Raw genomic sequence first — 14,728 nt, forward strand, 5'->3', positions numbered from 1 at the left:
TTTTTTAAATATTGATTTCAGCCATATAGAGTACGTCAATAGCCCTTACACATTGGCAAGAGAAGTTATTTGAAAGCCATTCAGCGTGTCTGGATTTCAAGATCCAGGTTTTCGTGCATTTTCGCACATCATGATCAAAATTACTGGCATAAAACCATGTTCAGTATAATTTATAATATTATTATAAAAAATTGAGAAGATGTTCATAAAACGAAAATGAATAATAACAATAAAACACATATAAATATCAAAAGTAATAAATGAAGAAACATTTTAAGTGCTGGAAAAAATGGATTACCCTATTCTCTCGCGTTGACTGCTTCTGAAATATCATGAAACAAATTTTAGCAAAAGAAGCAAAGCCAATTTTTAGGCAATTATATCCTTAGCTTTATGAAAGTCACAGGTAAGTGTCCAACACTTATTTTAAAAAATACCCTGAGCTTTATTAAGTCCTCGAAATTGTTTCACAATCAACTAACAATGAAAGTCTCGTGGTATGTAGTGGTATCAGAAGGGGCCACAATAATTACAATAAATCATTTTCAATATTTAAAATGTTTATGTAATCTTTACTCATAGAAATTTTTTAATCGGACAACCATAGATAACTTGGTTATCACGTCTGCACACTCTATTATAAATGAATAATATTCATTTTTTTAATTGGCCAAGCATATTCTTTTCGAATAACTCTTAACTTCATATTATATAAAAACTAATTCCTTCTTTATATAAAAAAAATCATACAGAAATCGATTATATCCTTCAGATCTCTTCACAAATTTTATTTATCATGCTAACTTGTGATCAAATGCTAAGTGTTAAATCTGAAAATTGAAACATAGTAAATGTGTTATATGATTATGATTAGAGCCGAGATCGGATAGAGTTTAAAAATCACCCTTAAATATGGTATTATATGTAAATAAACTAATAGCAAATAAGTTGACAATTGGAATTTAAAAATTCGTAAAACCTGCTAATTTGCTAAACCGTTAAATACTGATATTGCACATAAATCATTTAGCACATATTTAACATAAGTACATAATTAGTAATTTAACACGAATTGGGCTTGCTTAATGAAAATTGTAGATGCGCATAATATGTTTGTATTATCTAATTAATGAATCACAGTTAAACTCTAGTCACTCAATCCCAATAATAGTTATAAATACTCAAAAGCGAGATAATTAAAAAATTTTTTATTTTTCTTTACGTGACAAATTCTAAGAAAGTCTTTTTATTTCTTATATTGACATACACTTTTGTTTGCATTTCGTAAAAAAACAACAAGGATTTTTTTAAATATTAACGAGTTTTTGAAAAGTTCACTTTTTCACGAAACTGTAATTTAAACAAAAAACATATGATCAGAAAATATTTTATATAGTCAGAAATATTATACAGTCAAAAGTTAGTGGATTTTTATTTATATTTTTGCATTGTAATAACAAATAGAATGTGTTATAAAAACTATTAAAAACGAACTAACATATAGTACATAATTTTATACAATTAAATTTTTTGATCTTTCCCAATATTTATTTGAAATTTGCTATTTAATTTGAATAAATATATATACTCGTTGTTTTTATAAAAATTTGTTTGCCATATTTCGAACTAGCATTTTCAAATTAAAAACAATTAAAAATTCATGGTTTTTGTATGTTGTTTTATAAATATTATATAAGAAATGTGACTAATTACTGCATCTACTAGTATGATCTACTATAAACCATAATAAATAAGATCATCAAGTCTAAAAGCAGAGCTTCAGACTGGAAATATTTTTCTGGCTTATACGGCATTTACACTGGCCTTAAATGGCTCATTCTGGTCCAAAATAGAAAATAAGAATCAAATGGCTCATTCTTGCATACAGAATTTCAAACGCGAATGAAATCCATTAATTCACATTCTGTATGAATGCATTCCGACGAAGGTTGAATGCGTTCCAAATTTGTTCCAAATGCAAAGGAATACATTGAACATACCCTAAATAAAGGCTTTTCATGGCATTTTGACAGTTTGAGAAAGCTGTTTTTGACATATTTACAACAAAAGGTAAACAAATGTTTGGTGATTGCATTTTCTAGAAAACGATGCATCTTATTAGAACTTCTACTTTCCAAAAAGTATTTAACGAAGTTAAAAATATGTTTTCAGTATATATTTTAAGATTTGAAAGTATATTTAACAACATCATGCAACATTTTTTTGGCAGAGGCCAAAAATCAAATCAATAGGCAAGTTGAAAAATCAGCTGTTTGAAATGAGAACGAATGAAATACGACGAATGTAAAATGTGCCATTCAAAATGAGCCATTTTCGAACAGTATAAACGCCATATTAGATCCAAACATATGTATTTTTTATGTGTTTATGCATTACAATCAGTTTCTTTGACTTGATTAAAATCATTTTATTCTTTTTATTATGAAAACAACAAATTTTTTATATAAATTTATGTAAAAATAGTTTATAATTAATTGTTATCACGACCAAACTACAATAAGTTTTTTTATTATTGCCGGGCTTAGTTCGGACTTAGAATTTTCGACAGTGCTTCGTAAAACCAATAATTTATTTTTATTAAAATTAAATTATTTAATACACATTAATAAGTGTAATATTTTAATAATTTTATGTGTTAAATAAATGACCTAAGCCCGTATTATTTATTCCATACTCCATTAGGAGCTTAAGGATACAACAAATAATTTTCAACTATCTCTATTTTGCGAAATGTGTCGAAGTTCGTTAAATGCTTTGCCAGTTTCAGTATTAATTGTTCTTCGCCAAGTTTTCTGGGGATTCCGTTAGCGCTGCGTGCGGGATATCGTCATAAGGCTTACGCAGGGTATGGCCTATTCACCTAAGTTCGTAATAATTAAAAAATTATTAAAAATAGTTTTTGATTTTTTTTAGAAAACATTGTCAAAACGATTGGAGGTTTTAGAGTATATAATTTTTGATTCAGGTTCGATATAAGACGCTGTCTAAAATCGTTGTAACAAAATTATAAAAATAGGAAAATCCATCAATTAAATGTTCAGTACATACTGAGTGATAGTAACGACGAAAGCTTCGCTACAAATTATTTGTCTATAATTTTTAATTATTACTAAAGAATTTGATTTCCTGTTGAATGGAATGTCCGCTCTTGGATGGACAGTACTTTAAAAAGAACTATTATTCCCGGGTAGTCTTTTCATATGAATAAAAGTGGGTTAAGGATCTTTGATTAAAAAAATGTTTACAGTATACCAGCAGTCAGTTCGGTCAGACAATTTTCTGAAGTGAATGACTTGAAAACAAATCCAATTAAAAATTAGGAATTTCTATGCTTTCGGATTCTGAAGTTTTTGAAAAAAATTAAATTGTTTGAATCTCAATACTCTTATTGGCAATTAAAATCAAATTTCTAATTATAAATTTAAATATTAATTTATAATTATAAATTTGACACTCGACAATTCAAACCGTAAAACTAATTGTGAAGTATAAGAAGGCAAAGAGAAAATATCTAATGAAGAAATAAAATAAACGATTTAACCAAAGTTGCTAATATCATAACAAAATCAAATTAATCAAATTAAGGTGAAGTAAATTTTCTTATTCATAAATATCGGACATACGCGCCTGTCGGGTAATACGAATCAGTCCACGAATTAAATGCAAAAATACGTTGAGATAGTATAAACGTTGTTTGTGCTTCATTTAATTTATTTATTTAAATTAAATAATTACTAATTATTTAATTTAAGTTATTATGTACATTATTAACAATTACTCAACATTGCTTTATTAATTTAGAAAACACAATTGTACAAATATACTGTTATGTATTGTAGAAAATGTAACTACAAATATGATATTGATATTGAAATGTTCACAAATAAATAAAAACGTTATAGATTATAGATGGTCAACATTTATATTAGTATTAATATATTTACATAATAATATTTAATATAATAATTGCATATAGTATGTATAATATATTATGGCCGTATGCGAGTTCGAAAAATAAAGTAAAGTAAATTGAAATTTCCTAGGGATTTTTTGCACTGTAGTTATGTATATATTTGCTTATTTATTTATTGTACATAATAAATATTTTTGGTTAAAAGTTTTGAAATTTATTTATTTATTTATTAAACATCTTATAAAATTTTCACAATGGTACTACCAAATTTACCTAATTTTTATTTAATTTACCAAACTCAAAATTTTGGTAAATACCAATATTCGCTGCTATACCGACATAATTTACTCTTTTCCTAAATTTACTATCAATTTACTCGAACTCGCACACAGCCCAAATATTCTAAACCAAAAATAAATAAAACGATGTATTTATGGCAAGAAGTTAATTCGCTTATAATTTTCTAATATGGCAATGTCTTTCAGTGCAAAAAATTTTCGTTTCATCTTGTTTCGCTTCGAAAAAATCATTTCACTTCAGTTTTGTGCATTTTGTTTATGAAGTTGCGCGCTTTTATACATTTGTTTGATTTTTTGTTTGATTTAATAATTTAATAAGGATGCCGGTTCAATCAAAATCAAATTCAAAAAAAGAGAAGGGTTGGTATTTTATCTTTAGATCGTATTTAATATGCATGTGTGATTTTTCTTTTATTATATTATAAATATTAATTAGTTTGTATATTGCTTAAAATAATTCAGATGAAATAACTTTGATAAATAACTTATATAAATTTGTATTTTTTAAAGGACGTGCAAAGAATATTAAGACCGACGATGGCTTAGTTAGTGAGCCCAAAAATTTAGAATCCAGTGAGGTAAAAAAAAGTAAAACAGTACAAAAGAAAGAAGATGGAAAAACTGCAAAGCGTAAAGTAAAAACCGATGATTCTGTTTCGGATGTAATAAAAAGTGAGAACATAGTTCAAGACATTGAAGCAGCCGAACCGTCACGGTCGCGAAAAACCACAGCAGGTGCTGATACCAGTAATGGCATTAAAAGCCGTAAACAAAAAAAGGAGAGTAAAACTGTTTCGGATGAAATAAAAAGTGAGAGTATAGTTCAAGACGTTGAAGAAGTTGGACCGTCACGGTCGCGAAAAACCACAGCAGGTGCTGATACCAGTAATGGTATTAAAAGTCGCAAACAAAAAAAAGAGAGTAAAACTGTTTCGGATGTAATAAAAAATGAGAACATAGTTCAAGACGTTGAAGCAGCTGGACCGTCAAGGTCTCGAAAACCCACTGCCGGTGCTGATACCGGTAATGGTATTAAAAGTCGCAAACAAAAAAAGGATAGTAAAACTGTTTCAGATGTAATAAAAACTGAGACCATAGTTGAAGACGTTGAAGCAGTTGGACCGTCACGGTCGCGAAAAACCAAAGCAGGTGCTGATACCACTAATGGCATTAAAAGCCGTAAACAAAAAAAAGAGAGTAAAACTGTTTCGGATGTAATAAAAAGTGAGAACATAGTTCAAGACGTTGAAGCAACTGAACCGTCACGGTCTCGAAAACCCACTGCCGGTGCTGATACCGATAATGGCATTAAAAGTCGCAAACAAAAAAAAGAGAGTAAAACTGTTTCGGATGTAATAAAAAGTGAGAGCATAGCTCAAGATGTTGAACCGGCTGGACCGTCACGGCCTCGAAAACGGAAAATTGAAGATGAAAATCAAGATCAACTTGTTGATTCTAAAGGTTAGTATAAATATGTGTACTTATAGAGTTATAGTTGGTAGTGCCAATTCTATAAATTTATTTTTTTCTATGAGCCAATTCTTTTTCCACATCATTTAGTATCTTAAAGATATGATTATAGATGTATGTATGTATAATCAATTTACTTATAAAAAAGTTTTCAATGTTTTACGAATGACATTTTATTAAGAATAACTAAAATGTTAACATTTGAAATATTATAACAGGGTTCTTCACAGAAATTTTTAAACCTTTCGGTAAATTCTTTTTCAATAGCGGTGTGTAAGATCGTTCAAAAACTTGCCGCACTTCAAATTTACTAATAATACTATTGTTTTACTATTAGAATTCGATTTGGGTTCCCGAATGATAGAGTAGTGTAGTTAGTTTTAAAGGAATTATTAAATAATAATTTATTAACGGGCTAATTGGTCAATTTAAATAGAAATAAAAACACTGTAATTTATTATTTATATTTAAGAAAAGTTTATATTTTATTAAAAATATTGGAACAACATATCAGTGGTGTCCTTTTATTACCCTAACATATTATATTTATAATAATTAATTAACTTTAATGAAGTTTTAAATATATATACATATTTTTTAACAAATTTTCTTTACTGTTATTAACGTTTATAGTTGCTAAGGTAAAAAAGACTGGTGTAACTAACGCAACTGTTACAATATACAATGAAGAGGATTTCGGTTTATCAAATAAAACCTTAGTCGAAGGTGATACTTTACCATATAATCTTAAAATATCCAGTTGGAACGTGGCAGGCTTAAGATCGTGGTTGAATAAAGACGGATTGACATTTTTAAAATATGAAAATCCAGATATATTTTGTATACAGGTTGGTATTAAATTTAAATATATATTATAATAATTTATATTAAATAAAAGGTAAAGTACATTAGTTCGAACATTTACGAGTATTTGAAGTGTTCTACTTAAATCATCGAATTGGAGATAATTCGAATTATTCAAAAATCGAAAACTGGGCTCGATTTAATTTTTTTTTTTTCGTATACTTTTAATTACATTAAATATTAGTATTTTTAATTAAGATAATAATGTTATAATATTGTACATTAAATTAGTTGTATTTAATCCTTGCTTTTCTATTTGATTGTACTGTTTGCTGGTACTAGTATTGCTATTCTTGATTCTTTTTGTAAGTGGCGTGTTATGTAGAGCGTCTCGGGCACGGTAAAATCGCATGTTATGTGGATTTTACAATATTTTGATATTTTGGACAATATAGATATGCTCACTTTCAATTTGCCACCAAAAATAACCAGCAAGAAAAAATTTAGAGCCTGTTATAATGTTAGTTTATTACTATATTATCTTATAATAATTGTTCACAGTAGTTAGAATATTATATGCCTTTCCTTAAAATCGGAAAATGTAATAATTAAATTATAAGCGGTTTATAAAATAGGCTGTATTGCTTAATGCCATTTTTTTTCCAAAACGTATAAGAATTGTAGTAAATTACTTCTCAAAGGAGCAAATTTTTAACTTTATTACTAAACAACACTGTTTTGCCTTAGTGCCGGGGCACAAATACGCCGGCTCTCATGCCGAAGTTTGAACGGCCATATTGTATTTTTTCTCATTCTCAAATTTATAATTTTCATTGAAAACAACAATAATTTTACTCATACCGTGCCCGAGATACTCTGCATAACATGACCCAAGAGATCTCTAGCGCAAGAAACATGAATGCACAACATAATATGGGGTTGAATGAGATTTTTCTTATTTGGTAGGCTATTTAAACAAAGGTGGGGTTTTAAATCTGATTTTACAAAAGTAACGACAGTACATTAACATACCTATACCTACAACCATCTATGTTTATTTTAATCCAAAAGTTTTCAGAGATATGAAAGGTTATAGCCCAGTTATTAGTTTAATACAACAGCAAATTAATTGACTTCTAAAATATTGTATTAATATATGTAATATATATTTAAATATATATTTAAAAATATGTATTAGATGTTAGATAGATAGATTAAACCCTCTTTATTTACTTTTTTACAATTCGTACAATGATTGTACAATATTACAAGTTCAAAGTTAAAGATATTAAAAAAGTGAACGATAACTGTATTTCTGCATTCATAATATAATACGTAATGGTTATAACAACCGTTTGTTCCATGTTAAGTATAATTAAATCAATAAGAAAGTTATTGTACATAATTGTTTCTTTTTGTTTTAATTAAATATCTTTTCCTACTCTACATTATTTAAACCAATTGCTTGGTCTGCAACGAAACTCTTTTAGTACTGCACATCCTTCCATAAAATGTTGCAGATCCTCTACTTCATTTTAATTACAGAGAGTGCAGATCTTAGAGTTTCTTCTTATCTATCGATTTCCATTTAGCCATTGAAGCCCACTTTCGACTGATAGTCCGAAACATTATTTTTTTTAGGAAATAAACCTTGTTGCAATATTTTCCCCTCTCGGATAATCAAGTTTTCTTGTTTCTAGCTTTCTCTATATGAGCCATATGTGTAAAAGTAAAGATTTTTTTTATTAAAAGATTTCTTTTACTATGATACGACACTTATGTTATGTTATACATTTGTCCAAGATATATTAAAGGAATTCATTTGATTAATGTTTTTATTAATAATTCCTTATACCATTAAATTTTTAAGAGTATGTTACGATAACACATGGGCCTATAGGCCTAAGTGGTTCCTTTGAGATCGCTGGTATAACCCACCTACCTATATTAGTAAATATTTTTATTCATTATTATTACACTTAGTTGGTGTTGTACTTTTGCATTATTATTATCGAAGATTGTAGGTTAAGCGTGTAGAAATGACCTTCTTCTAGATTATTATTATTTGTTTATCTTTTTTTTTTTGAAGGAAACGAAATGCACTATAGATCAGTTGCCGGAGGAAGCAAAACGTATACCAGGATACCATCCTTATTGGTTATGTATGGCCGGTGGTTATGCTGGAGTTGCAGTATACTCCAAAATAATGCCAATAAATGTAGAGTTTGGCATCAAGCAACCTGAGTTTGATGACGTCGGCAGGGCTATTACAGCTGAATACGAAAAGTTCTTTTTGATTAATGTATACGTTCCAAATTCAGGTCGCAAACTTGTCAATTTAGACACACGCATGATATGGGAAGAGAAGTTTAAGGAGTATATACAATCACTTGACAAGTTGAAGCCCGTCATAATATGTGGCGACATGAACGTGGCACATAATGCAATCGATTTGAAAAATCCAAAAACGAATACTAAAACTGCTGGCTTTACTAAAGAGGAGCGTGAAAAAATGACAGAACTACTCGCTTCTGGTTTTGTGGATACTTTCCGTCATTTTTATCCAGATAAGGAAGATGCGTTTACTTTCTGGTCATATATGCGAAATGCCCGTGCCAAAAATGTAGGCTGGCGTTTGGATTATTTTTTGGTGTCAGAACGAATTATCCAAAAAATCGTCGACAATTGCATTAGGCAGCAATGTCTTGGTAGTGACCATTGTCCTATAACTCTTTATTGCAAATTTTAAACTTAATATGAATCGTTAACATTAAAAAGAAAGAAAAAGATGTTAACTAAATAAACAAAATATTTGTCTATGTATTTCAATCTTTCACAAATTTTTACATACGTTGTTATTGCTTATATAAATTATATAATTTATATAATATAGAAATAAAATTTAACTGTTTATTATTTAGTGCTAATGTCATAATCTTTAAAAATTGTATTAAAAATTAAATAAAATAAAATAAATAAAATTGTAAATGTTGTACGCTTTTGAAATTGAATCATTAATCTTAATAATAACATTAAGTATTCTTCCTCTTTGTGTGATGAAAAGTAAGTTAGTGCTTAACGTATGTATACTTTTTCGAAATAGTATCTGTGCCCACTTGGATGATTCACTGTACTCAGAAATTTGTTGAATTATGTTAATGATTTACTCAGAGGATTTTACAAAAGTATTGTTTAAAGCCCAGCATATCTTCCTAATGGATTAAATATTGCATTTGTTTTAAGAGAATGCAGTTCTAAATAATCTTCAGGGAAATGCTTGATGCAGACTCCCAAGTTCTTTCACCCTTCACAAAAGAAACCTTAAAATCAGATTTACGCCTAATTAACGATTAACAACAGCAATATATTTCTTTCAATTAATTGATAGATTAGGGACTAATTGTTAGATTATTAAAATTAACTTTAATTTTAAATGAAATATAGTAAGTTACAATTTGTATTGTCTGAAATAAAAAGGCATTTGCCGATCTGCTTAATTCCTACCCACTGACATATAGATGAATTTTATAAAGAATTCAATTAATTAAAAATAATATAAAAACAATTTTTGTTGTTGTAGTTTACTACTTTTTGAAACATTTCTACTACATACAAAAGTTTCTATTAAGAAAAATAGTCACTAAATTTATGGGACCTACAATCACTTAACAAAATAAATGTTATCAAAAGCACAACAAGGTACAGAGGCAACCCAATTGTAAATAATTGTCAGAGATAAAAAAGAAGACTAATAATTTTTTTAGACAAAGAGGAAGGCTAATGAGTCTGTTGGAATAAGTTCATGTAACCGCATTGCCAGCTTTATGGTACCTTATGATCAAAAATTCCATTCGAATGGTTAAAAACTGAAACAAATGATAACATTGAGATAGATTATTGCTATAAATGGTACGTACTATGTCGTTTTGTTGTGATCTTAACATTCCTTGGTGCCCTTTAACTGGAAACTTTCTCTTGAATTGTAGTAGGAAGCGCCTTGATTGCAATGTGAGTCTCAATATTTGAGTAAAAATAAAATGTTGGATATGTTCATGACCAGTAATTGCAATATTTGTTTAATAAATACTAAACTTAGGTGTTGCACTATGTCTTCATGGCTTAGCGTCGAATTGCTGCTAGTATGTTTTATAGATCAGTAACTACACTCAATAGAAAACCGCTATATTTTAGAGTTAAGCAAGCTTTTTATACGATAGATTTTTATGCTTTGTGTGGCGACAAACTTCTAATAAAAGCTGATGGTCTATATTCTCTTTTATAAGTGCTGATCTGAGGTTATTTTTAATTGTCTTGATTTCGTTTCTTAATGAAGTGATCTATCTAACACAAGAGATCTCAAAAACCTTAAAATCGCCAAAGTAGACAGGTGCGGTTCCAAATAGGATAAATAACTTACTGTACAAACTTTAAACAAAGCAAACCGGCGGAAGGCTACAATGCTAAGTTAGAAAAGGAAAATGTGAAATGCTTTGCGTTAAAATCGATAGGTGATTCTTTATATGCCCTAGGCGACAATCAAGAAAACAAAATAGATGTATTCTACGCCAAAGACATATTTAGTAATTGATATATTTTTTTTACTACACAGTTGAGAAGTTCAATTAAGAATTAGTTGTCATTAAGTAGAATTTTGAATTACCAAGTTTTTATAAAATCCTATTAATTTAACAAGAAGTAAAAGTGCCCAGCTAACACAGTCAGTAGAGTATGCGACTTATATTTTCAGGGTAAAAAAAAAGATCATACTAGCCTACATTTCTGTTTCTACAAATATATCGCAGACGACATCGACACCATCCAGCCTGATATGTAGACCTATATATGGTAAAATAAATCTTAAAAGAAAATAAATTAAAAATGCAAACAGTTACCTTAACCCGTACCTAACTCTCCTCAGGTAGTTTCCTGTACATGGGCGCTTCGTGTAAGCTTTTTTTGTCTTCTCTGTCTTGCCATCTTTACTTTTATATTATTTTTTTTTATCGTCACTGATTCATTTTTTTTATTAAACTATTAAATTTAAAGAAATTCTTTGATTTAAGTGTAAATTGTGCGCACAAGTTAAAATGAAAGAAATGCACAAAAGTTTTTGAATTTCTCTTGTTTTTTTGTTTTGATTATTCAAATCAGCGAATTGTGGCGAAAAGTTTAAACGAACAGTACAGAGAAAAAAGAAGAACACAAAAAGAATGCTGCCAAGTTACTAACTTTTTGCAAAAATAATAAATGTTATTATTTATTATTTCTTACTTCTTTTTATATATGCATTTATTATTCTTGCTTTCGGAACGTACTAAAGAATGAACTAGTAACTGGACACAAAAAAAATAAATGCTGTAAGATGTCACAAGTCTCTCTTAGATTTTTAGAGCTTTTACCCAAATTCGTAACAGCAATTTGCCAAGCCAACAAACGCAATCCATACTATTTAGATTTTGTTAGTGTAATTTTAATAGAATTTTTTATATTTCCGTTACAGCAAGTAAAGATGGAGCATGCATTTGGTAGTTGAAATTATTTTAGAAAAATATTTTGTTGATATGAAACATATATTTATTCTTGGGAACCCTTTTTAAGCAGCCCTGTTTTAATATTACTTTTATATGCTAACCCTGTCCCACTCATACACATTATCAGCTGTTTTCTGCTATAAATAAAAACGAATGTAGGAATGGGATGTAGATTAAAAAGTGATATTTATAAATGAATAAAATTATGTTATTTTGAATCATTATCGCGTTGAACTTAAAACTTTCATTACCTGCTCAAAATATGCAATATTTCTAAAATGTCAGGACAACAATCAACAAGTTGGCCTGCTTCTGCAAGTGTTATCTTGGCAGCGCGAAATGGAATAGATGATAGTTATGATAATTATAATTACAAGGTATTTATTTAAATATTAATTAAGCAGAAATATAAATAACATCATATTTAATAGCTTTTAATGATAAAACGATCAGAGCGTACTGCACTATTTGAGAACCAAGCTGTCTTTCCCGGTGGCATGTTCGATGCTTTTGACGAATCCGTTCAATGGCTAGAGTACTTTGAAGCATTCGGTGTGACGCAGCAACAGCTTAAAGAACTAGTCATTATAAGTGATAACCGGCCAGCTATATTAGCACCGCAGGGAAATGGTTGCTATGACAGATTTTTCAAGCGTTCCAGCATTTGGGCAAGGTACAAAGTTCAAAGTATATGAAGTAAAACAATCTATCTATCTATCTTTATCTTTGTTTTAATCGCCAATATTGTTTTTATAGAGAAATATCGTTGCGTATAACTGCGATACGTGAAACATTTGAGGAAGTCGGTGTTTTGTTGTGCCGGAACAAGCACGAATTGCATATGAACGAAGGCTTCACGTTTGTTAAAGACGGTTTTGATAAGCATTATTGGCAACAATTAGTGCACAACGATCCTAAAGAATTTTTACGCTTGTGTCAAGAGTTACAGGTTGTTCCTGATTTATGGAGTTTGTATGAATGGAGTGCTTGGGCTAGCCCAGCTACTGTTAAAAAACGGTATGTGGTACAGTATTTTATAATATAAATAAACTAAATTTTTGAATATATACTATCGTATATAGAGTCGAAACTGCATTTTTTATAGCAATTTTAAATGAGAAGCCGCCGACGCTTATAGAAGTTACGGAAGTTAAGGAATGCATTGTAAACTGCACGAAGTCAATAAATTTAAACTAAATATTTAATAATATATTTTTTAGTGGCAACCACCAACATTCTTACTGCAAATGCAACAGGATGGAGAGCTGTTCTTTCTGCCACCGCAAATCTATGAAATTTCACGTTTTGTTACAGTGAAGGATTTATTTGATTTGAAGGAATTTGCAAAACAACGTAGCAAGAAAGGTGTTACATTATTTTTGCCTGTACCTTATTTATGTTCCGATGGCATGGTTGTTACATATCCGGGTAAGTATCAATTATTTTTATATTGAATCGAATAAGAATTTTACTGCGATATTTATTAGGGAGTTAAGTATGACAATTGTCAGCATTTGTTAACAAAAATTTCCTCAGTTCACATGGTCGGTAAAGATTTTTCGTCGCAAACTTCTTCAAGAAGTGATAGTCACACTGTAACTGTCTGTTGTACGGCACATCAGCATAAATGTTAATATTACCTTAAGCTTTCACATGCTTAAAATTTTTAAAGGAGTTTTTTATCCGTTTCCGTTGTGTAGTTCCTTTGGGAGGAGTATATTCTTGCTGTTGTTGTTGTTTTAACCTACTGGAACCTGTAAGCAGATAACATGAAAGGATATAAAAGAAATGGGTGGGGAAGTGAATGGGTACTGATGGAGGGGATAATGAGGATAATGGGTTGATTGGGATTTAAATTGAACATTAACCCGGGTCTAGAAGGAGAATCCTCGCCACTTCAATGAGGTGGGTCAAAAGGTCGATTGGATGGAGGTTTGTATGCGTTCTGGGAGAGGAAAACAGATGGTTGATATCAGATGGGAGTAGAGCTGCAGTTTGGGTACATTCTTGCTGTAATTTAATTTAATGTGCACTAGATGATAAATCATATCATCGAAAAAGATGATATCGAACCATTTCTTTAGAGTTGTAAAGTTAATGAGCTTTTGGCGGGATTAAAACGCCTTGATGCTCAGCGTCAATGTGTTTCAATATAAAAATTATGATTTATATTATGTTAATAATTATATTATATTTTATATTATATTAATAATTATAATGGCACGCTCTTGTAATAACAAATTTAAATGGTCTTTTTTTTTTAATAGGAGACGATAAATATGCAGAAGATCCTAGATCAGCAACAAAGTATATTCGCACAAATTTATCTACATCGGAATTTCGCGCCAATACTAAACGTTTACACCGTTTCGAGCACTTTGGCACTACAGAGGGTAATATAGTTTTAAATTTTCAACCGCAAAATGGTCATCTTGCTCCAACACTAACAGTGACTGCTAGTAACAAGCTTTAGTCTTTACTAAAACTACTTTGTTTAGGTTAAAATTTATATATAAGTTACATATTTTGATAAAATTATAAGGGATTAGGTCCATGTATCTTTTGTTGATATAATTTTCTTAGCTGAAATTAGGAATTTATTTTTTGCAATTATAAAAATTACGGCATTTAAAAAAATATATCTTAGTATTAATAAAAGAAATAATTTTTAGAGATTTACACACACAAAG

General features: G+C 29.4%; 2 protein-coding genes across 2 annotated transcripts; both read left to right on the forward strand.

Moving 5' to 3' along the window:
• Positions 1-4,460: 4,460 nt before the first annotated feature.
• On the forward strand, positions 4,461-9,307 carry LOC119688070 (recombination repair protein 1). The gene is made up of 4 exons (XM_038102704.1): positions 4,461-4,593; positions 4,744-5,694; positions 6,337-6,551; positions 8,597-9,307. Exons 1-4 carry the CDS (start codon positions 4,554-4,556, stop codon positions 9,254-9,256), a joined length of 1,866 nt encoding a protein of 621 aa, XP_037958632.1. The 5' UTR covers positions 4,461-4,553; the 3' UTR covers positions 9,257-9,307.
• A 2,856-nt stretch (positions 9,308-12,163) lies between these two features.
• Positions 12,164-14,656, forward strand: LOC119662260 (nucleoside diphosphate-linked moiety X motif 19). Its single transcript, XM_038071850.1, has 6 exons — positions 12,164-12,415; positions 12,470-12,711; positions 12,795-13,055; positions 13,121-13,202; positions 13,259-13,466; positions 14,306-14,656. The coding sequence occupies exons 1-6, from the start codon at positions 12,317-12,319 to the stop codon at positions 14,509-14,511; spliced, it is 1,098 nt and encodes a 365-aa protein (XP_037927778.1). The 5' UTR covers positions 12,164-12,316; the 3' UTR covers positions 14,512-14,656.
• The last annotated feature ends 72 nt before the right edge of the window (positions 14,657-14,728 follow it).

This window comes from Teleopsis dalmanni, chromosome X, assembly GCF_002237135.1.
Source record: "Teleopsis dalmanni isolate 2A chromosome X, ASM223713v2, whole genome shotgun sequence".
In the NCBI taxonomy this organism is placed as follows: domain Eukaryota; kingdom Metazoa; phylum Arthropoda; class Insecta; order Diptera; family Diopsidae; genus Teleopsis; species Teleopsis dalmanni.